A 21,771-nucleotide genomic window follows, 5' to 3' on the forward strand; every position below is an offset into this window, starting at 1 on the left:
AGATGGGATCTGCAGGCGCCAAGGTCCCTTTTGCTGTTTTCTTTACCTTAGTTGGATTAGCGGTTGCTTCGCCGCACCTTGGCGTTCGATGCTTACGTTACTACAACACATCACTACCCCAGAAATTTGGAATTGTATGCTGGCCGTACTGACTCATCTCTCATAGCTTCATTGGTAGGTTGATACGAGTAGTGTAATGCAATAGTTCGAGGACTTGCATTATGTCCCGTCGTCTAGCTTCTACATGTACCTAAGTCAACGATGCATCCTTTTTACGACCCTCAACAACACCCTCAGCACTAAATTTAAGAACCCCACTTGCATCACTACATGTGCAACTGTAGGACCTGCAAAAGACTATTATGCTATATAGTCGACGACTCACACAGCAGGCAAGCAAAAAGAATAGAATAAAACGCATCCTCTACTCCACCACATTTCCTGCACCACTCCCCCACTCTTCGTTTTCCCACCGCGAAACCCTTTCACATCCGCTCATCCTTACAAACCATTGCTCTCGAGATATTTAAAGATGGCTTGGAATTGTCCAGTGGCATTGGTGTGCATGGTCAAAGCATGTCCGCTTCCAGGCTGAACATGCGCGGTCAAGTCAGTGGCGTTCGGGAACAGGCTCGATTTCAGCGCTGGTAAGTCGTAGAAACCTGTACAGTTTCCATTGCAAATGGCGTAGTCATACTCCCCGAGTGCAAACTACATTCCCAAGTTAGCACGGCCGGAGATCAGACACAATTCGGGACGAGTGTTCTGGCACTTACTAGCAGCGGCCCTGTAAACTCCAACGCGGGCTGACCTAGTACCAAGCCTAGACTCACAAAATCTCCAACAGTACCTGTCTCCTTGATGCTCACCGCGTATTCTAGCATCTCTTGCTCGAAATGTCCTTTCTTGAAGAAGATTTGCTGAGCATTACTTTGTGTAGCTTGAACCATGTAGCCGCTGCCGCGATCGCTGAATCGTTGTGGGTCGTTACTTGCTGCATACTCTAAGCCAAACGCGTCGTCTGATACAAGTCCTGTTACTCCTTCGATAATGAAGCCAGTAGATACTGCTCCTTCTACCAAATTCCCGTACTTTGTGAGGACGCCCAGTGTTAATGCGGAGCCGAGCGAGTGACCAACGAGGACGATTTTATCGAACTTGGGAATTGCTGTATTCTGGATACTCGAAGATGTCGTGAGGCTACCAGCACGAGCCATAAGAGTGAGCTCCTTGATGATCTCGACCTGGACCGACCCTTGTACAATGTCATACGCATCCGGTTTATCAGATCGCCCAACTCCAAGCCGATCGTATGTGAGTATAGAGTATCCTGCTGCCAGGGATGCCTCTACATATGAATACAACTCTGGATGCAACTCGGAGTCCCAATACCTTGTGAAGTCAGCCTCATACTAATGTACTCAGAATCTACTTCACAATTCCCATATCAGAAGAAAATCTCACCTCTTCTCGAATCCAAACCCGTGTGTAGCAATCTGCAAGACATTTTTGGTCGAGTTGTTTGGCACACAAAGCTGAGCATTGATCGAGAAGGTTTGTTGGATAAGGTTTGTGCCCGTGATGCGTGCAGTGGTATTTGGGGCTGTCCATCTCTCAATGTTCCAGACAAGGTCAACTGCGTCTACATTGTTGTCGACTCGTGGAACGTCCAAATTGGTTGTGTTTGCCGTCACTGGCACGGAAAGTTGGAGGTTTATACAGTTTCTCTCGGTAAGAGCTGGAGCCGCTGTAGAAGTTGTCGCTAGAGTGAAGGCCAACGCAGCGACAAAAAGGGATGCCATTTCGAACGTTGAGCTTGAGATCTTGGATAGAGATATTGTGAGAAGACTCTAGTGATTCTGCTCAGCATGACATTTGCTTTGCTTAAATACAACTCATTATTAATGTCTCCTGCCTGATTGAAGCGGGATCACGGTATTTGCATTATGGATTGTGGGGAGTTCTCTCAAATCTACATGTTATCCACGTTTACGTTCCATCTCAACTCACTTTAATGCAACCTTTCTTTCCCAAATCTCCGACAACCGTGCAAATACAGCTTTACAATTGGCTGGAAATCTTTGTCTCTCAAGGGTTCTTCGATCTCGTAGATTGGATTCTCACACCATAAGCTGCGGCCCGTTTAAAACTCGATTTCCCGCGGATTTGAGTAGTGAGAACAGGCTTAGCCGAGAACTCTGAAAGAAAATCGCCGAATAGGTGACTTAGGACGGTGCTGTCAATTGTGGCCTCTGCGTAAGAGAATTAAATAATACCAATATCAAATCAATGTTTGGCTTGGCATCTCTTGTTGATCGTGCAGGGGGCGTACTCGCTAACTGTGCAAGGGGCGTGTTCGCTTAATCATGGCTTCGTCGAGAGGGGGCGCACGAGATATGACAAATATGTGGAGGTCGAATGGGGATTATTGCTTTCAACATGGGCACTTAGCATGCATACGAACTTTAAGATGATGAGAAGGCATTCTCGTACTGTACGTCAAATGATGTTTGTTCGTGCCTGCAGCTCGCAGATTTAATTTTTTTTCTTTAGCTGAACTCGCCTGAAAATTTATATAAACAATGGACGGTTCCTGCTTCCATGATTTGCAACATCTTTCGCAACTTTAGTTCTCTTCTTTTGTCGAAATGAAGCTCTCAGTAATTCCCAATCGTCTAGTAGATATTGCCTTTCTCCTCGTACTCCCGTGCGTCAACGCTCAGGCTTCACTTCCAGCCTTGAACGGTAGTTCTACCTGCGGAGCAGAATGTCAAGAGCTTGTACCTCTCGCTATTGCGTATGAGCATAGCGCACACGCTCATTATCCCTTAGACGACTTCTACAGCATTCCGAGCAACTTTACACCTTCCATGGAGCCTGGCACCCTTCTCAGTGTGGAAACTCATACCAACTTGACCAACTACACCGTTCCTTCCAGTCTTACAATGTCTCGCATCATGTACACGTCAATGAGTCTCAATGGGACGATTGTGCCTGCATCTGCCTTTGTCCTCTGGCCATATGCTCCTTTCGAATACAACGTCGGCAAAACATCGAAGACTGCCTCGGGAAAATTCCCCATGGTAGCATGGGCACACGGAACTGCTGGGCTCTTTGCAGCGTGCGCCCCGAGTAATTATCGGTCTCTACAGTACCAGTTCATGACCTCATACTCGTTAGCGATAGAAGGTTTCGCTGTCGTCGCAACCGATTATGCTGGGTTGGGAGTTACCACTCTGCCAAATGGAGAACAGTCGCACGCCTACCTTGCAGGCGCAGCTGGAGCCAACGATGTCGCCTATGCTGTCGAGGCTACGAGAAAAGCATTCCCGGCCCAATTCGAGCCAGAGGGTCCGTTTGTCACCATGGGTCATTCACAAGGCGGAAATGTCGCTTGGGCTTTTGCAGAACGTCAAGCACACACAAAAGTATCAGGCTACCTTGGTACCATTACGATTTCTCCGCCTATGAGAGTCATTGACGAGCTGAATGCGGCTTTGCAGACGATTGCCACAACCACAATTCCAATTGCGTCTCTTCCTCTTTGGGTTACTACCATCATCGGCCTTCAGCCTATCATAATTGCTGGCATCACCGCGGTCTTTCCGTCCTACAACTACTCGGGCATGAGTCCGATAGCTTACGATCGATATCAGAATGTCGTCAAACCTTTACAAGGCTGCCTCCCAACCAACAGCTTGGCTTATGCCGATGTCACTGATTTCGCAATCCCCGGATGGACCAACGACAGTATCGTGCAGCAATGGCAAGACCAATACCATGTCAGCGGAAGAGAATTCCAAGGCCCTCTCCTCATCATCGCTGGCAGCAACGACGTAATATCCATCGACCAGCTCTCAAGTGGCATCAACGCTAGCTGCGACGCAAGTTGCGACCAGAGTCTCGAAGCGTACGTCTACAATGACATGGAGCATTTCCCCGTTATTCAGGCTAGTCGCATAAAGTGGATGAGTTGGATTAAAGACAAGTTCACAGGTAACTCCAAGTCAGATGGGTCGTGTGGAAAGATGACTACGGTCCAAGGCTTTAACACGAATTATACTATTCAGAGTCAAGCGGCTAATTGGTTGGTGGGTTGGACAAATTCCAGCTTGGGCTGGGAAGAGTCACTTTAGACTCTGTGGGCTCGATGACGTACATGGTTAAAACCATTATATGTAGACACAGACAATTACCCCTTGTCCATAGGCATTCGCTCGGAATATTATAGTTATGCATAATTTAGTTGTCTAGTAATAACAGTTTTTGAGGGTCCCTTCTGAAATAGGCCCTCTTTCCTTGCTTTCACCCCAAAAATTACTAGCCACTTCTAAATAGTAGCCAGTGCATGCGAGCCACATGGGTGCCTATGACCATACGAAACACAGAAAATCCCAACAAACCCTACACGGAAGCACAAAGATAGGTGTTGAACACTTACTGCGGTGTATGATTCGCTCGGCAAAGAAATAGGGGGCTCGCTAGGGTACCCCTCACCGCAAAAATATTCCAAGGAACGTCATCCAAGCCATGAATGCGATAGACTGAGAATGTCAGGGTACGTTAGTTCTCTATTATATTGTACCGGGTCCTCCGTACGCCTTGTAGTATATTACTGAAATGCTACATGAATCATCGTTCAGTTTGAGTTCATAACTCCGAATACAATCAAAGAATGTTTTAAATGTATGTCACGCATGGCTAGGCTGCCTCTGCTTGATTCCAACTTTATAAAACCCTTGCACAAACCAAGGAGTAGAATGATACCTCCTCTCATGCGATTGTCCCTCCACCAAACTTAATTCATACCTACGAACCAGTCTTGCCAGAATGAGACGCATTTCTCTCATTGCAAATCTGTCGCATCATCAATTAGCTCGTCGCTGATTGAGGTGTAGAACAGAGAAACTTACTGCCATCCAATACAGTTTCTCGACCCAGCAGAGAATGCAAGGACGTCACTCCTATTAGCCTCGACTCCTTTATACACCCCAAGCCATCTTTCCGGTATGAAGCTATCTGCATCAGGCCAGATGCGAGGATCTTTCATCAGTGCCATAGGCCAGGGTTGAACGATTGTCTGTTTGGTGATTAGTACCAAAAACACGGTGCTCAGCGGCCCATACATACATTGGAAGGTATTTCGTATCCGCTTATAATGGTTGGCTTTTCTGTGTATCTCAAAAGACCTAGTTATATCTTCAGCATTCCGTGGGCTCAAACAGACCCGTACGAACCAGCAGGGGCCGTCATCAGTCTTAAGCCTTCCCAGATCACGGCGTTCAAGTATGGCAAATCATGAAGCTTGGCAAAAGTGATTTCATCATTTTCAGAAAATTTCGATTCAATCTCTTCTTCCAACAGCTTGAGCTTCGCTGGATTGTTGACAAGATGCAATAGAATCGCGGTAGTTGATGCGCTGGTTGTCTCACTCCCTGCTACCCTGAACCTTCGTGAGCTTTTGTACATTATACAAAAATGCATAGGAGGAGTCTTACATGAACATGGTAATCTCATCTCTCATGCGGATTTCTGGGAAACCTACAGGATCCGTTTGGTGCGCATCAAGAATAATCTGGACAATATCCCTCTTGGCTGGTTGACCTGCAATATCTCGCTTCTTGAGAACATTTTCCAGTAGCCTGTTCATCTCAGCTGATATCGGTTGAGGCCAGAACGGAATGTATCTCAGGTAAGGAAACTGCCCGTTGATGGCAGCTTTCACCAAGATCGATACAAATGTTTTCTTGAGCTTCGTATCATTAGATGTGACCAGATGCGAGGATCCACCTAGCGATGTGGCGCTCATGACATCCTGTTTTCGTTAGTTTTGGAGATCTTCGAGACAATCATTCAAGCTCTACAAATGTCAAGTTACTCAACACGCCCTGCATATCAATGATTGCTCTCCCGGGATTATTCTGGCATTCAGAATCAAGGAAGCCCTCAAATTCTTCGATGCATTCTTGCATGAGCGATTCAAGTCCGTTTAGATAGCTCACTGAGAAGCCGACAGATAGCAGTCGTCTCTAAGGATTGTTTCGTGAGAGGAAGATCTACTCGGAAGGGGTCTAGTTACTGTGCTCTTGTGTGATGCCTTATTCCTCTCCGTGACAAGCATCGGATTGCCCGGATGAAGTCGCAGCGCGTCAAAGAACGGTGCTTTCACCAGATCTTCTTCAACGAGAATCTTCTGGATACCAGCCTTATCGGCAATCAAGACCGTGGTAGGTGCTTGAATAATTAACGGGAAGCCCAATTTGTGTGCAAGTCCTTAAGCAGCACCTACCAACTCGAACAATATCGCCATATCTCTGAAACAATCGATGGGTGAAATTCATATGCTTTCCTTGAATCGACTCCAACGCCCATGGAAATCGAGTGAGCTTCGATACGAAGGGTCCTGGAATCTTTGAAAGTGGCCCTGTGAATGCCAACATCAAGCTGGAAATGCATCGTCGCACAATTTCTGCCAGTCCCAAGCAAAGAATTAGCGTTAAGTAAATACCCATCTTGAGTTTGCCCCTCTAGATTTTGGGTTATAAAAAGGAGAAAAATGAACGAGGATACCAGGCAACAGAATGAAATCATCCAAGATGTAATATCTTAAATGTTGGCTAATGCCGTCAGCATGAAGTAAGCATGGGGCTTAATTGGGTGCCGTGTACGAGTACCGGAGAACGCTGGTGATAGAGCCCTCTTTACTGAATATCTCATATAGCGCTCTCAGGACGTATTTATAGTGTATACCGTGCCAGATTGTGCAGAATGAAGACCGAGGAGGATCTTCCAAATTCGGAGATGCTCATCACGTGATAGCTCTCTTCCCGAGTTAAGGATACACGAGCAGCGGTGAACTGTTTGTTCTCGACTGTAAAATTCAGATAAAAGTGGGAGCAGAGAGAGGAAGGACCAAGTGGTGTAACATGAGAAGCCAAGCGAGAGTGGGATAGTCCCACCAAACGCCACCATACTGTCCACTTTGTGTCGTCTTCTAGACGAGATGATGCTCATCAATACCACATCATTGCACTAGAGATGCTCTTAAGTCAATATTTCCGACCGTAGTGTCGGTGACTTCCAACACCCTTCTACAATCGATGCAACGACGGGCGCAGAAATCAAGAGCCGGGCGCACTCTTAACCCTTGAACATATCATATGAATAGCTTGAGGCATTGTTGTAGACCATCTAGCCGCAATGGCAGCTAACATCGTCTCACGATTCTATCGAACCAATCTATTACGCCCAGTAGCGTGCCCGAAAACTCTTCTCAAAACAAATTCGCCAGCAAATGGTCAGCAAACAACTCGAACCGTCTCCAGAACGCACGACGGCATCGGAAAGAAACTGATCTTCGTGAAAGATGCAAAAGCCTCGCTTGGCGTGGAGCGGACTAAGCGTTCAGATTTCAAAGACAATGGTCCTTCAGCTAAAGCACCGTCAACGGAAAAATCTAAACAAATAGCGAGTATCAAGCAAGTAAATGCCACCAACCCGAATATCCGGGTCATCGAGCTCCCTAAAGACAAAACGGGAGACCGACTTATGGCGGCAGCAAGGGAGTTCTGGTTACAGCGTGTCCCTGGAGTGGATCCGGAAATGAGAATGTTTCCTCTTGAGCTCCGGAAGCGGATTCGGAATGGGACACAGAGTTTGCACTTGGAAGTCGATTTGAAGGGGGCGTGGAATGAGTTTCGTCCCAACGGTATCAGATTTGCGGCTGATGAGAAATTGGGGCAGATGTTATGCCGAGCCTCAGGAATTGATATTGCAGATGGTAAAGAGGAAGAGGGAGCTGAGAGACAGCGGTTGTTTGCAGGTCTCATAGTGACCGGATTTTTGGGTTATGTTGAGTATCATAGACGAACTCGCAACGAGGAGGGCAGTTGAGGTATCACTCCAGGATCGCGATATCGGAAGATGGGGTAGGATCAAGAGAAATAAGTGAAGAGGATGAAGTGGGAAGGGTGAAACCAGAAGAGAAAAAGCCGCAGGGTGGCCGTTGAATTTGACTTTGAGTTGGATGCGCCAAGAGAGCGTTTTCGCGTCGACATTTGGTTCGGTGGTATGCAGGGTAGCAAATCTTGAGAGTTGACAGAAGTGGAAGTGCGAGCCGGCCTGTTACTTTGAAATGGGATGTGCGAGCCGAGCAAACTGGGGCTCCCACCATCCAATTGGGATCCAGAGTTCTCGGAACGACTCTTCGCTAGCGTGAGAAGAAGGTATTTAACAGACTCACCTATCGACTCTTCTCTTCCTCGAAAAATGATTTCTTGCGATGTGCAATCTTTCACGTTTTCACACCTCTCATTACTCTTTACTGTTAAAGGAAATATAATCACTATTTGACTCCGCTATTCCTGGGCTTTCCCACTCTCCTTCAAACATGGCAGCATCAAAGAACAATCATACGCTCGAGACGCTCTGGAAACACATGTCCACCCTCTCACCAACCACACCACTCGGAACACTGACCGAAATCACGACCTTCTTCGCCCCAACCGGAAGTTTTTACCTCCACGGAATGACACAAGGACCATCCACCTCCCACGCCTCCCTCATCACCACCTTACAAACACTGCAAACCTACTGGAAGATCGTGGAAAGGAAGTTAGTAACCCATGTTGAAGGAGAAGATGGGACCATCGTGAACGCGATGAGTAATAAGCTGTTGATTCTAGGGAAGGAGGTCAATGGATTCGCGGAGTGTGAGGTTGTGAGGTTCGACGAGGATGCTAGGATTAAAGAGTACTTATTGTATTGTGACGCTGCTGCTGTCAAGGAGGCTTTTGCTCAGAAAGCAGTTGAGGAGGAGGAATAGATTGAGGTTGTGTTTGGTTGCAGGGAATTACGAGGAGAGCTCTGAGAGCTTATCGGGATCTTCTAGGTAGATATTACCGTATCTTCGATATGCTAGTAATAGACCGTAGAATATCTTCACACAAGTGGCATTCGACATTGATCTTCTGATTAGCATGAAGTAGTGGGCCAGCATCGGTTTTGAAGTTACTTGAGTAAGCGACACAATTAAAGCGGCATTGCAGGATATGGCTGTGAAATTGGCGGATGCTGGTCCTTGAGGCTGAGATGGCACCAACACACCTCTCTTGCAGTTTTGTCCGACAATACAAAAACTCCACGTCCACCAGCCTAGTCACTTCCAGTTTTATTCTTGGCTTTCGTCTCCCCAACTTCAACAGAGTTCTGCAGGATCCGGTTTCCTGTCCCAGATCTTAATATCTGGTTACCTGCCTAGAACCTGACATCTGCTAGGCAGACTAGGCTCCTTTGCAAGCACTCTTACAACGGCGCTTATCAACATCTTATTCATCACTTTTCCACCACAAAGAACCACCGGCAGAATCCAATCATGCGTGCGGCACCTGACTAGGCAGCTGAATGGGAGCGGATACAGCAATCGCGCAAAGCCGCCCTGAAGAAATGCTTGTCGGCCTGCGAAACAGGAGACTTGAATGAATTCAACAACTACATCCAAGAATTCTTTGAGCAACTTGGTGATGCTAATATTAAGACGCTGTTACAACGGAGTATCAAAAAGGGTTGGGTGGAAGGAACGCAAAGTCTGCTTCAGCAAGGAGCTGATCCGAAGTTGGTATCTTTGACCATACTCGCCAAGGAGTGTCGTTCTGTGGATATGCTCGAACTTCTTGCTGAATACGGTTTGGACTATACATCTGGATAGGCAAATCTTTTGGTGTAAGGAGCCTCATTTCTCTAAAGAGTAGAGTAGTAGTTCTACTAACGTGTATCTTAGCTGGGTTCTTGACCGGCTAGACATACTTGACTGGCTGCTGGACCAAGGCATCGATATAAATGGCGGCTCCGAAGATTTCACACTGTATGGGAGGGAGAAATCATATCATGATCGTACCGTTGCAGTGCGCCCCTACAAAACCTAAGCAACGCACACTGTACCATGCCGCATGGTACACTGTACCACGCCAGCTCTTATTTCTGCACTTTTCTTCAGAAATTCCAGAGACTTTTGTATGAGAGTAGGGGTAAAAACAAGGATTATGAAGAGAGTTTCTCACAATTCCACTTTAATGCAGGGTTGCTGAGAGCTGGTGCAAGGGAAAAGGAAGCTAAATAAGCTGAGAATGAGGCTCAGACGCCAAGTAAGCTAAGTAGATGAGCTAGTAAGGGGGTCAGTCTCATGGTCTTCTCCCCTAACCATGGCTTAGAGCACTTACCAGGAAGTCAGTCTCCACTCGCCAGGATCTGGTGTCAGCACTTGACAAGGACTTGAGACCTCTTGGTTTCTTCCCCTTGTTAGCTTCAAAATCTCAGCATTTTGATGTTCTCCAAAGCTCGGTATATGAACCATATGATGAGCTTCCACACCATAAAAGTGTACTCAAAAGCATTAGAATCAGTGCCCAAAGTTTACTTTTGGTACAGCCTTATCCCACAGGTTAATGGGCGTGATTGGAAGAGAGAGGGAGAGGGAGAGAGAGAAGGTGAAGGTGAAGGTGAAGGAACTCTAGGGAGAAGGGAGCTGCTCCACATCTAATCTCCTTGAGAGCTCACGTGTCATCATTCCTCTGTACTAGCGTGCCCATTCTTGTACCCTGCAACCAGCTAATCGAATAGAGTTAGCTTGAGCGTGGTACACTGTGCGTTGCTATGGTCTTGTAGGGATGCTCAACAGGGCTGCGGGCATAGGCGACATTGAACTATTCGATCAACTTGTTGCCCGTGGTGCTAAACCTTCTCGGAGCAATGCCCTTCATAATGCTGCTTGCTCTCAAAATGCAAGCGCCATGATCACCCATCTAATCGAAAAATTCGACCTCGACGTCAATGCCGACGATGGATGTGGCGGTCTCAATGAGCTCGTCCAATGGAAAGTCACCCCGAGATTTCCTCTGAGCTACGCCGTTGACAGATCTAATTTACCGGCAATTGAGACTCTGCTGAAGTATGGTGCCCAGATTGGAGATGCCTACTCATTCGCTATCAAGAACAAGAATGCTTCTGCTTTAAAGCTTCTTCTTGATGCCGGTGCCGATGCATCGACGAGTCTAGGTGTGGCAATTATTGATGATTACCTCGAAGGTGCACGCTTATGTCAAGAGTACGGCGGCGATATTGCTATAGGCGAAGCACGACATAAGATGGTGGCTGGCTTTGGCTGGAGCTATACTGGGATGAGCAGCGAAATGAGAAATTTGCTGGATGAATGGAAGTAAGTGCGCGCTTCAGGACGTGGTTTATCTTCCTAATTTCAATCCAGGAGACTTAGAGGGAGTGTAGGGATGGTCAAGTAGTAAAGAGATCCGAAGACATTTTTGGCAAACACGCATTTTGTTGTGAAGCTGCGAGAGGATAGTGACAATTAGCCCCAACCATGCTAATAATTTAAAAGAGTAAATCGAGAAAGATACTTACGTAGTCTGCGTAACGTCTTGCCCAAAAAGACATAGACGCTCAGTTAATTTATCAAGACGTGCTCCGCTATAGTTCTACTGCGAGAGATTTTGCACCCTGAGAAGGCCCTTCTAACCTAGTTCAAGAGGTGAGACTCACATCAAATCACCTTTTGTGCTAGTTTTCTTGAATTCAACTTCAACACACACTCTTTTATTTTAACAACACAAAAAGAATACTAAGTATGAAAAGGCTCCCAGTCCTCCCTAAGCAATGGCTCAAGCCTTCTTCTTCGCCATAATCAAAACTCCACTCAAGCTCCCCTTAACCACCTCCTTCCCCTTCTCCACACCCGCCTCATGCAACAGCCTCTCCACCCCCCTCCTCATGATCCTCACAATATCTTCCTCCGTCCCCACCTTCTCCGGATTCGCCTCCCTCCACCTATGCACCGGACTCAGCGTCGCCTGCGCCTTCTCCATCCTATCCAAATCAACCTCCATCACCGCCGCCTCATAAAACCCACTATTATCCAACCCCCACTCCCTCCTAAAGAACGTCTTCTCCTCAAACGCTTCCACCTTCGGACTCAAAGTCCAGGGTAGCGGCATATCCTTGTACAAGTTCCTACTGATCAAATTCCCCGGCTCGAAAAACGGCTTCAATTCCCGCTCCTCGAAATCATCGAACATAGCTTGGATAGCAACCGCGTTCGGCATCGACGGGTGCATATTAATACCTCCCGTCCCCCAAAGCGCCACCGTTCCACCCGGCTTCAGGATCTGGGCTGCGCGGGGCCAGAACCGGGTCATGTCGAACCAGTGCGCTGCTGTAGATGCGGTGATAAGATCCACGCTCTCGTCCTCGATCTTGGGATCCAGGTGCCATCCTAGGTCTTCGGCGGTGGAGATCTCGAAGCGGATGTTCGGGTCTAGGGAACGGGCCGTGGTGATCATGCCTTCGGAGGGGTCGAGGCCGATTGTGTGGGTGAAATTGGGGGCTAGTGCTCGGGCTGTCATGCCGGGACCGCAACCGACGTCGACGAGGGTGTCTAGTTTGCCGCCGGTGGAGGTGTGGTGGGCGATGATGGAGGCGTAGAGGGAGGGGGAGTAGCCTGGGCGTGCTTGGGCGTATTTGGCGCCTTGGTCGGGGGTGTAGGAAGAGAAGGTCTTCTCTGAGGGAGCTGGGACGAAGTCGGATGTTGTGTTCGACATGTTGGAGATCTGATTGGTTGAAATGGTGGTTGGTGTTATGTAGTCGCGATCCTAGGATGGAAAAGGAGAGTTGATGAGAACAAGCGAGGTCTAGGCGATTTCTACTCTAGCTTGGTATGGTACTGAGGTAAAGAGGTAAACGGCTGAAGATAGAGGACAAGATAAATACCTAACGATCGATGCTGAGTAATAATACGGTGACTCATTGGTCCGTTTTGTCCGTGAAACTCGCGGCCTGCGAAATGCATGCCACATGCAGCAATCACTTCGCCGGGAACGGCAAATATCGCTACCGCCGCGCCGCTTCAAATCAACGTTGAGTCACCCTGACATTCATATCTTTCTGAATCCATATTCCCACACTGCGACATTCCCATGGGTTCGTGGGATCAATGATCTCCCATTCAAAATATCTCAATAGCTGTAACACATTAGTTTCCTCGGAAAAATTGCCTGGAGGGCAGGATGTCTGGACCCCACTTACCTCAAAAATTACCTTGCTCAACTCCATCATAGCAATTTCCTGCCCTAGACATTTATACTTCCCGAACCCCTAAACTAGTTCCTAAACATACTCCATTTCTTTCCTCTTTTGTTCGGTGACATCAATTTATCGCTCTGGTCTGAATATCTCCGCATCAGGTCTAAAGTTGTCTTGGGAGCGCATGATGAACCACGGATTACTTCCGATGTTCGTTGCGCCGGGAATGAATATTCCATTGATAGTTTCGCCTCCCGTCGGAGTCACTTTAGGCATCTGTCCGGTCCCTGGAGGAAAGACACGAAGCGATTCTTTGATTGTTGCTTGAAGGTAGGGTAAGGTGCGGACTTGGGAAGCGGAAGGGATGGTGTCATGCGAAAGCGAGGAGGAAAGCGAGAGAATCTCCGACACGAGTTTGATGTAGACTCGAGGATTCGTCATGATGAATAACATCGTTGCACGGAGAGCGATAGCCATTGTGTCTGAGCCGCCGAGGATTGTGACTATCGATTCGTAGATTGCTTCTTGGTGTGTGATACCATTGGAAAGAAAGGTTGAGAGCATGTCCGCTTTTTGGGTTTCGCTTTGATCGGTTATCCTCACATCCACCATTCTGGTAGCAATACTGTTCATTTTCATTAGGTGGTCATGACATAGACAGAGTGGAAACGAGCATACTCAACCACCTTCCCGATTCCATATTCAGATGCACTTGGGGATATCAATGGTGCAATCCATCGAGTCTGCAAGATCTTTCCCGCCCATGGCAGATACTGGATCATTGCAATGGTTGGCAAGGAATCTGCAGTATTTTTCAAGTACTCATACCTATCTTCGTCATGAACTAGATCATCGAATGGACTTCCCGTCGCAATGTCCATCACCATATCCAGGGCAAAAAACTGAACCTTCTGCGCAAAATCCATCAATTTTGTCCCGTTTTCGTTCGAGACATACTTCTTCCGGATGAGTCCGACGAGCCTAGCTACATGGGAATCAATTATCGCTTCTTGATTTTGGAGTGAGAAGCTGGGAGAGAGCTGCGCTCGGCGCTTGGTGTGCAAATTATCGTCCGTGAAAGAAAGTACATTGTCAATCCCAGGAGCGAGACGGAATCCTCGATACCAATTGGAACGAGTGTACGGCGATCGAACAGCTTGGAGCCGGTGTATGAGTCTGACATCCGTCGTGATGACATCGTTGGGTCCAATGCGAGCCAGAGGGCCTGATTTTAATTATTCATTGCGACTTGGGAGTCGACAATCGCGAGCGAGGTACGTACCATATTTCTTGGAGACCTCATACACATCTAAATGGCTTTGTTGGTTCCATATCGTCCTGACCAACCACAGATTCGACCACGCCGCAAAAGTCGGACCAGGAAGATGAGCCAATCTTCTGTATGACAAATATTGCCGAAGGATCCAATATGCGATCAATACCGTGAAGCCGGGAATCGAGTAATTAGAGATGAAAACAGCCACGTCGTACAAAGATGCGAGCTCCATGACCAACAGCCCAATGGCGAGATGAAAGACATGAAAACCCGAACATTTTCAGAAACACTTTGGCTGTCGCCAGCACGTGGGATAAGGTATAAGTAAAGCCAATCGAAACCTTGTCCGTTTGTTGTCCTTGGTATGCATGGATAGATGCGAAGAACATAACCCCCTATCTGCAGAGAACCGCGGAGTGCATTCTTCTTTGAGATGTACAGCTCCGTGTGGACCGGGGATAAGACGGAAGCAAACTGCCTCGTAGCGAATGCTTGTTTGATATCATCTTCTGTGGGAGAAGAGTTACGCCACAAGTTTGTTGAGTAGAGCATTTGTCAAACTGCCGCGAAAGATTTTGTCGAAATAACCTTTCTCGATGGTGTTTACCATCCAAGGTGAGGGGTCTCGGATATAGGTAGGTACCTTAAGTAAGTCCTCGTCAGGTGATGAACTCTCTTCTGGTTGCATTGAAAGGTCCTCTGTGAGCAATTACCTGTTTATTATCTGCTTTATCAAGGATCTCGATCTCTTTCGTTCGACCAAAGTCGATCTTGAAGATCTCAAGGGTGGGCATTCCCAAGTCACGTGGACGCTATGTGACTCAGGCCGGCAACGTGCGCTTTCCTTCTTAAGACATCTACAATCATCTTCATCCCTTTCTTCCACGACATCCTACACACCCAAAAATAAAAGAATTGTAGCATGCCACGAAACCATTTCTGATCTCCCTATAAAACCGCCAGGTCCTGATCAACAGTCACCTAATACACACATCGATGTACGAGAAGTCCACTTGTTGAACGAAAAGTGCAACAAAAGCTGCAAGCAAGCTTCTCTGCATGAAGGCAGTTGTCTTCGATGCAGTCGCTGCACTCGACAATCTCCCTCCAAGCAGGGTCTAATTGAGCCTGTCAACCCGCCCCGTTGGTACGGGTCCATTATCACCAGAGTCTGGAGCCATGATGGTATATTACCCTGCAAGCCAATGCCTCGGGATCGACCACACTTTGACGGAGGACCCGTGACCTTGGATCTGTTGAGATGCGGGAACTACATATAGGATGCAACCTCTCTACAGTACTCTTTTTGTTTTGTTTTTCCTTTCGATTCTCCCATGCCCTGCTGCTGGTGGTCCTAGCCCTGGATTCCAAAGTCTGGACGGCTCCCGGAGCTGCTTCCCACAAGCAAAAGATCACCAATTTACCGCCAAACATCCAATCGAAGCACTTCTAGAACCCATGAGACACTGCTACTTCCAAAACTACTCACCCGTCCTTCGTTATCCTGACCTTCTCGAGCCCAGTGAGGTCCAGCCATGTTTCTGCTAGTGCAGCCAGAACAGACTGCTGGTCTTAATCTTACCATATATCATCTATTCCACGCCAAAAACCCACCTAAACGGTACCAGATGAAGGAGGTCTCAACTTCCCTCCCGGTGGTGTTGCCGAGTCAGGTCGCTTCGGTATTGTGACATTTTAGCCACAAAGCACGCGGCCGATTAGGATCCTAGTGCTGATAGGCCAATCCGATGCCCCAATATTTATCCTCATTCTTTCCTACAATGGCATCATTTGGATCGAGTCCGTTCGAATGAATTGCATCAATTGATCCCGAAGTCACTGCAAAATTGTTTTCGATCGGTCGTCATCTCGTGGGTCTTTCTGTCAAAAGTCGACTCTAGAAGGAAACTTTGCGATGTATGCAAGTATATCTGCATACTTGGCAGGGTCCGGATGCACAATTCCCTACAAGCGACATGGAAACGAATCGCGTGAACGATCCGACCCACTGGCTACCCACGTCTTCGAAAGCACATCATTTTGCCCCTCAATGAGCAATAAGCCGCATGAACGATCATGAGCATCCAGAATCGATAAAACCATCCTGCATCAGGAACCTGGTGAACCAGACCCTGCGATAACACCTCCGGTACGGCCCTTTTGGACTTGAGCTGACGTTGGCTGGTCCAGATTTCTCCCGTGGCTTTTCCGTAGTGTGGGGAGCTGTAGAAATTCTTTGGAACTCGTGTATAAGTATACCAGGTACCACTGCCACGGGAGTCCTCACCGGACATCAATCATATTTGACTTTCTCCCACGAAGATGTCGAAGGAGGACGCCTATGCCGCCGCAAAGCGGAAAGACTTCGAGGAGAAGGGCTTTCAAGATGTCGCTGCTGCACCCACCCCATTCAAGACCAAACCATGGTGGAAGTTTGGTGGGAAGGACTACAGTTTCGTCCCTGTCGACGCTGGATATTCGCAGACAGCAGCCAGTTCTGATTCCAACCTCGATGCTGTGCAAGACATGGGCCGTCATGTCTACGAGACGGATGCCGCGAAGGATATCTACAAGCCCATTGAGGGCTATGAAGGCGCGCATCGGTTCGACCCCTCCTACAAGTGGACTCCAGAAGAGGAGAAAAGGTTGGTGAAAACTGTGAGTCTTGTTCCTTACCTCCATCTATCTCCACCTAACAAATACCACAGCTCGATTGGCGTATCGCTCTTCCCGCCTGCATCATGTTCTTTGCTCTTCAATTGGATCGTGGAAATATCACTCAAGCAATATCGGGCACCATGTTAAGTAAACAATGCCCTCCCCATGAATGGCTCGAATTGGACTAATCGAGATCAGCGGATCTAAAGATGTCAACCAATGATTACAACAACGGCATGACTATTTTCTACTGCTCTTTCTTGTTCGCCGAATTGCCATCTCAACTCATTAGCAAGAAGCTCGGACCCGATGTCTGGATTCCCATTCAGGTCAGTTTCTTCTTCGTATCAGTGTGTTTGGGAGCTCCTATGGCGCTACTGGTGTTATCAGCTCGAATTTGCATGAACGAATTTGCGTACTTGGAGGGTTCCCGATCTAGTTCTGCTAATTTCGTGAATGCTGGAAAGCTCGCCATTGTGCTAACAGTTCTCAGATGGTAGCCTGGAGCATCGTGGCGATGAGTCAATGTTCTCTCAGTGGAAAGACGTCTTTCTATATCTGCCGCTGGCTACTAGGCATGATTGAAGGTGGATTCATCCCAGATGTCATCTTGTACCTTTCATACTATTACAAGAATGCCGAATTACCAAAGCGCTTGTCTTGGTTCTGGACTGCGTACCAAGCCACTTCCAGTGAGTAAATTTTGATTCTCCTTGCTCTCGCCTTACTGGAGTGTTGGAGAAAGGATTACTTCTCCCAAGTTCTTACTGCATTTTAATGAATTAGCATTGACTCGTTCTAGTTGTTGGTGCTTTCCTCGCCTATGGTATTCTCCATCTCCAGGGCCACCAATACTATTTCAAAGGTGGGTGGCGTTACCTTTTCCTCATTGAAGGATCAATAACAGCCACCATCGGTATACTCACCTGGCTCTACCTTCCGGCCTCACCTACCCAAACAAGCCGAAACTCACACTCCCTCTTCAAAGGCCAACTCCGACCCAAGAAAGGCTGGTTCACGGAACGAGAAGAATACATCCTTGTGACCCGCATCCTGCTCGACGACCCCGGAAAAGCCACTATGCACAACCGTCAAGGCCTCTCATTCCGTGCCCTTTGGAATTCCCTGACCGACTACGACATGTGGCCCATATATCTAATCGGCTTTACTTGGCAGGTTCCCATGACGCCCGAAACAAGCTACATCACCCTCACATGCAAAGCCCTCGGCTTTACCACCTTCCAAACCAACCTGCTCACCATCCCCGCGTCCGTTCTTTTCATCCTTCAACTTCTGTTCTGGACCTGGGTCTCGGAGAAAATCAACCAACGTTTCCTCATCGGATTAATTTCCCAGATCTGGGTTCTCCCTCTGCTCATCGCTCTCGAAGTCCTCCCACCCAAATTTCCCAATTACAATTGGGCAAGATGGGCCATCACCACCCTCATCATCGGTTATCCATACGCGCACGCCATTCTCGTCGGAATGGCATCTCGCAACGCCGGTACGGTGCGCACCCGAACCGTCGCTTCTTCGCTATACAACATGGCTGTACAAACTGGCTCCGTCATTTCCTCGCAAATTTATCGCACACCCGACAAGCCGTTATACTATAAGGGCAACAAAGTATTGTTAGGATTGGTGGCGTGGAATGTTATTATGTTCATCTTGGCTAAGGTTTATTACGAGACGAGGAACAGGCAGAGGGATGCGACGTGGAATTCGATGACGAGGGAGGAGAGGGTGCATTACCTGGAGACGACGACGGATAAGGGGAACAAGAGGTTGGACTTTAGGTTCGCTTCTTGAGGGTTCTGGCGGGGAATATGGGGCTGAGTGATGGGCGTGTATAAAGAGTGTTGCGAATTTAGTCTACTGATGGTGGTGTTGTAGATAGATAGGCCGGGGTGTTCTGGTGTGGAATATACATTACATTCTCTTCGTCTGCTCTGACGATTTAGAACAAAGTATTGTGCACATTATCTGTCTGGCTTGACCATCCCCCATCATACAATCAACAAGCTGCACATAAACTCAGAAAACCTTCTATGCAGCATATGTCCTTCATAACAAATGTTTTCGAGGTGGTCTTTCAGATCGTCGACTTCGAGATCATGTCTCACTAGACGAGGTGTGGCTGACGCTATTAGAGAATCTCTTGCATGCAAAATATTAAACTTCTAAGTTCATTTGGTAGACCGCACCACATCCGCAAGCTACACACGGGATTTTCCCACTGACAGAATATGGGATTCGTTTGCTGCTTATGATGGTTGGTTACCAAGCATAGGAATTGTCGATAAAAACGAACGATTCTTAGTGATGCTCGGCTAGCCGTCTCACGGCTCAGCTCCCCGAAGCCAGCTCCCAGGATATTGGATTTGGTATTGGATCGTGGGGTTTCAGTTGCCGACGACCCCTGAATCTGTAATCCGTGGAGACGGATCCTCGAATAGCAACCGTTTTATACAACGCCATCATAGATGTTCCGTTGGTAGCGTATTCGACATCAGTTCTTGAGACAAAGTTGTCAGCCAATGTAAGCTGCGTCGTTCCCAACTTGGATCTGAACATAAGCCATCTATTTCCAGGTTCCCCGGGAACGTTCCCTGTCGTGAGAAGCGGCGGGAAGACCGACCCGCTGCTGAATTTTGTTTTTCTTTCTGCATCCCCTTCCCTCTTTCCCTCCCTTCCTTGTCTCAGCATATTCCACCAATGCAATCTCCAGGTTCTGGACAACTTCTTTCGTCTTCACAGAGACATCTCAGTAATGATGGCTTGCTTGCAAGTGTTGCGGTTATCCAAGTGACATTCGCTCTTCCGTGGCGTACCGGGAACGACCAGAGCATTGACCCGGGGAAGCCATCCGTATTGACTAGCCACCGCCTTGGCCTCGACCTCATCACACTCTTGGCAAACCACCTCCACAACACCATGGAAATCGATTGGTATCCCTAGAACCTGCCCAAGACAAAACGTCTCTCGGGAAGTGGCGATCCCACCACACAAGCCGAAAGCGTACGGCTGCAGAAGATCTCCCTCCAGGAACTGAATCAGCTGGGCCGGGGGCTGCTTTTCAAAGCTATATGAGTCGGCCTGTCCTGCCGTCTTCCGAATAAAGCTCACTCTAATCCGACACCGTCGTAGGCAGATGTTCGAGGGATTGCCTTGGTTTTGATCCCCGAAAACCACTCCTAGTCTGCGCTACATAAACCTGGATCGACTTTGGTCTTAAGTTCCCCACGATGGTCAATTCTTCTGGTAGTCTACCTCCGGATACCAATTTTGCGCCAGGGTTCGTGATACCGTGCGGGATACTGGCAGTGATTGGTGTCTGCCTTTGCGTCGCTCGGATCGTCACCCGTCTTCGTCCTGCGCCCCACCTACACCTAGATGACTACCTGATATCTATTGCAACGGTAATCCGCCTCCTTTCTTGGGCAGAATCTTGCTAATCGTCTATCAGTTCATCTCCGTTTTCGAGTACGTTGCGACTTGCATCGGCGCAGCAAACGGATGGGGTCACCTCTCGTCCTATGTTCCTCAACACAACCAGACCATAGCCTTTAGATGTTTATTCGTCGCACAACTATTTTGGATATTCGGGACAGCCTTGGTAAGGATATCGGTCGCAGTTTCTCTCCTTCGACTAGGCAGGTGTACTGGGGGTGCGGAGCGCATTTGGAAGTGGTCTTTGTGGAGTCTTATTGGGGTGCAGATCCTCACTTCCATAGGATGGCTGATACTGCTGTTCTTCAACTGTCGCCCGCTACGAGGAATGTGGGAGCCAGTGCCAGAACTGACATGCTGGCCTCATAAGTACACAGTCAATTATGGTTGGGTGGCTAACCGTAAGTTCTGGGAGGGTGTTCGCGCTCTGTTGAAAACCGCTAACGGAAACAGCAATTATCATCACAATCGATTTCATCTTGGCCATAATGCCAGTCCAGCTTATACGGACGCTACAACGAACTCTTCGTGAGAAGATATTGATAAGCTGTTTAATGGCAACCGGACTGATCGCAACTGGCATCGCCGCTTACAAGATGACTCTATCACAACAAGCAAACATGGGTGATCTCCTGTCCTCAACAGTAAAATTATCTCTCTGGTGCAAGCTAGAGGAACAGGTTGGCATCATCGCAGCTTGCTTACCTTGCCTCAAGGCTCAAATGGAGAAAGTACTTCATCAGATTGGAATCTTGAAGAAGCGTTTCCCAGACTTTGCCCTCTCTTTGAAGCAGATCAGCATAAGTCTTTCTCCAAGCGAGGTGCGTCGAATATTCTCTGCTGATAGGACTCGGGCGAATGTCGATATTGGGTCAGTCAATTCTGCAACGAGTCGGGACTGGGCGAGTGGGACGACGACGACGACGACGACCACGGATACCAGCAAAAGTACGATTATGAGTTTTGAGACGAGGGAAGTTGGTCGTAGGGATTGGGATGTTTGATTATGGTTGGGGTTTATAGATATAGCTGCATAGGATTAGCGTTCTTGAAGAGTTGTCATTCTAGGTTATGTGGAATCTGAGGGGTGGTGATTGGAGTATGAAAGGTCATCGAGCAAAGCATTTGGATAGCAAATAAGCATGAGCTTGCATGGAGTTTATTGGCGTGATAAGGGGGCATTGAGTATAGCATAGTATGAGATCGGTATGGTCTATCCTTTTGAATCGCTATTCGCTTTTCGATAATGGAATGGATATAGACTTACAATGCATGAGATTCATGTATCCTAATTTTGC

General features: G+C 47.8%; 11 protein-coding genes across 11 annotated transcripts; 6 read left to right on the top strand and 5 right to left on the bottom strand.

The window, feature by feature from the left end:
* Positions 1-501: 501 nt before the first annotated feature.
* On the bottom strand, positions 502-2,022 carry LY89DRAFT_765843 (uncharacterized protein; the record flags this gene model as incomplete). Its single annotated transcript, XM_018221689.1, has 3 exons — positions 1,465-2,022; positions 777-1,392; positions 502-711 (listed from the first exon to the last, which is right to left on the bottom strand). The coding sequence occupies exons 1-3, from the start codon at positions 1,800-1,802 to the stop codon at positions 502-504; spliced, it is 1,164 nt and encodes a 387-aa protein (XP_018062145.1). The 5' UTR covers positions 1,803-2,022.
* Positions 2,023-2,648: 626 nt separating this feature from the next.
* On the top strand, positions 2,649-4,136 carry LY89DRAFT_765845 (uncharacterized protein; the record flags this gene model as incomplete). The annotated part of the gene is made up of 1 exon (XM_018221690.1): positions 2,649-4,136. One exon carries the CDS (start codon positions 2,649-2,651, stop codon positions 4,134-4,136), a length of 1,488 nt encoding a protein of 495 aa, XP_018062146.1.
* Positions 4,137-4,569: 433 nt separating this feature from the next.
* LY89DRAFT_725539 (cytochrome P450) lies at positions 4,570-6,557 on the bottom strand. The gene is made up of 7 exons (XM_018218982.1): positions 6,290-6,557; positions 6,080-6,234; positions 5,499-5,815; positions 5,238-5,443; positions 5,131-5,189; positions 4,914-5,080; positions 4,570-4,857 (listed from the first exon to the last, which is right to left on the bottom strand). Exons 1-7 carry the CDS (start codon positions 6,510-6,512, stop codon positions 4,692-4,694), a joined length of 1,293 nt encoding a protein of 430 aa, XP_018062147.1. The 5' UTR covers positions 6,513-6,557; the 3' UTR covers positions 4,570-4,691.
* Positions 6,558-6,624: 67 nt separating this feature from the next.
* On the bottom strand, positions 6,625-7,190 carry LY89DRAFT_352782 (uncharacterized protein). Its single transcript, XM_018206937.1, has one exon. The coding sequence runs from the start codon at positions 7,012-7,014 to the stop codon at positions 6,727-6,729; it is 288 nt and encodes a 95-aa protein (XP_018062148.1). The 5' UTR covers positions 7,015-7,190; the 3' UTR covers positions 6,625-6,726.
* Positions 7,138-7,977, top strand: LY89DRAFT_691498 (uncharacterized protein). The gene has a single exon (XM_018216339.1). It carries the CDS (start codon positions 7,201-7,203, stop codon positions 7,891-7,893), a length of 693 nt encoding a protein of 230 aa, XP_018062149.1. The 5' UTR covers positions 7,138-7,200; the 3' UTR covers positions 7,894-7,977.
* Positions 7,978-8,237: 260 nt separating this feature from the next.
* On the top strand, positions 8,238-8,931 carry LY89DRAFT_691500 (uncharacterized protein). The gene has a single exon (XM_018216340.1). It carries the CDS (start codon positions 8,390-8,392, stop codon positions 8,822-8,824), a length of 435 nt encoding a protein of 144 aa, XP_018062150.1. The 5' UTR covers positions 8,238-8,389; the 3' UTR covers positions 8,825-8,931.
* A 1,390-nt stretch (positions 8,932-10,321) lies between these two features.
* LY89DRAFT_677577 (uncharacterized protein) lies at positions 10,322-11,216 on the top strand (the record flags this gene model as incomplete). The annotated part of the gene is made up of 2 exons (XM_018213687.1): positions 10,322-10,496; positions 10,663-11,216. The coding sequence occupies 2 exons, from the start codon at positions 10,322-10,324 to the stop codon at positions 11,214-11,216; spliced, it is 729 nt and encodes a 242-aa protein (XP_018062151.1).
* A 227-nt stretch (positions 11,217-11,443) lies between these two features.
* On the bottom strand, positions 11,444-12,734 carry LY89DRAFT_352805 (S-adenosyl-L-methionine-dependent methyltransferase). Its single transcript, XM_018206938.1, has one exon. The coding sequence runs from the start codon at positions 12,606-12,608 to the stop codon at positions 11,673-11,675; it is 936 nt and encodes a 311-aa protein (XP_018062152.1). The 5' UTR covers positions 12,609-12,734; the 3' UTR covers positions 11,444-11,672.
* Positions 12,735-13,218: 484 nt separating this feature from the next.
* LY89DRAFT_677579 (cytochrome P450) lies at positions 13,219-14,597 on the bottom strand (the record flags this gene model as incomplete). Its single annotated transcript, XM_018213688.1, has 3 exons — positions 13,219-13,714; positions 13,768-14,314; positions 14,372-14,597. The coding sequence occupies 3 exons, from the start codon at positions 14,595-14,597 to the stop codon at positions 13,219-13,221; spliced, it is 1,269 nt and encodes a 422-aa protein (XP_018062153.1).
* Positions 14,598-16,566: 1,969 nt separating this feature from the next.
* Positions 16,567-18,949, top strand: LY89DRAFT_352838 (phthalate transporter). Its single transcript, XM_018206939.1, has 5 exons — positions 16,567-17,023; positions 17,074-17,170; positions 17,222-17,352; positions 17,517-17,715; positions 17,826-18,949. The coding sequence occupies exons 1-5, from the start codon at positions 16,688-16,690 to the stop codon at positions 18,830-18,832; spliced, it is 1,770 nt and encodes a 589-aa protein (XP_018062154.1). The 5' UTR covers positions 16,567-16,687; the 3' UTR covers positions 18,833-18,949.
* Positions 18,950-19,957: 1,008 nt separating this feature from the next.
* LY89DRAFT_630856 (uncharacterized protein) lies at positions 19,958-21,680 on the top strand. The gene is made up of 3 exons (XM_018211249.1): positions 19,958-20,442; positions 20,490-20,874; positions 20,927-21,680. Exons 1-3 carry the CDS (start codon positions 20,269-20,271, stop codon positions 21,475-21,477), a joined length of 1,110 nt encoding a protein of 369 aa, XP_018062155.1. The 5' UTR covers positions 19,958-20,268; the 3' UTR covers positions 21,478-21,680.
* Positions 21,681-21,771: the final 91 nt, after the last annotated feature.

The sequence above is a fragment of the Mollisia scopiformis genome (genome assembly GCF_001500285.1).
Source record: "Mollisia scopiformis unplaced genomic scaffold LY89scaffold_35, whole genome shotgun sequence".
NCBI classification, from domain to species: domain Eukaryota; kingdom Fungi; phylum Ascomycota; class Leotiomycetes; order Helotiales; family Mollisiaceae; genus Mollisia; species Mollisia scopiformis.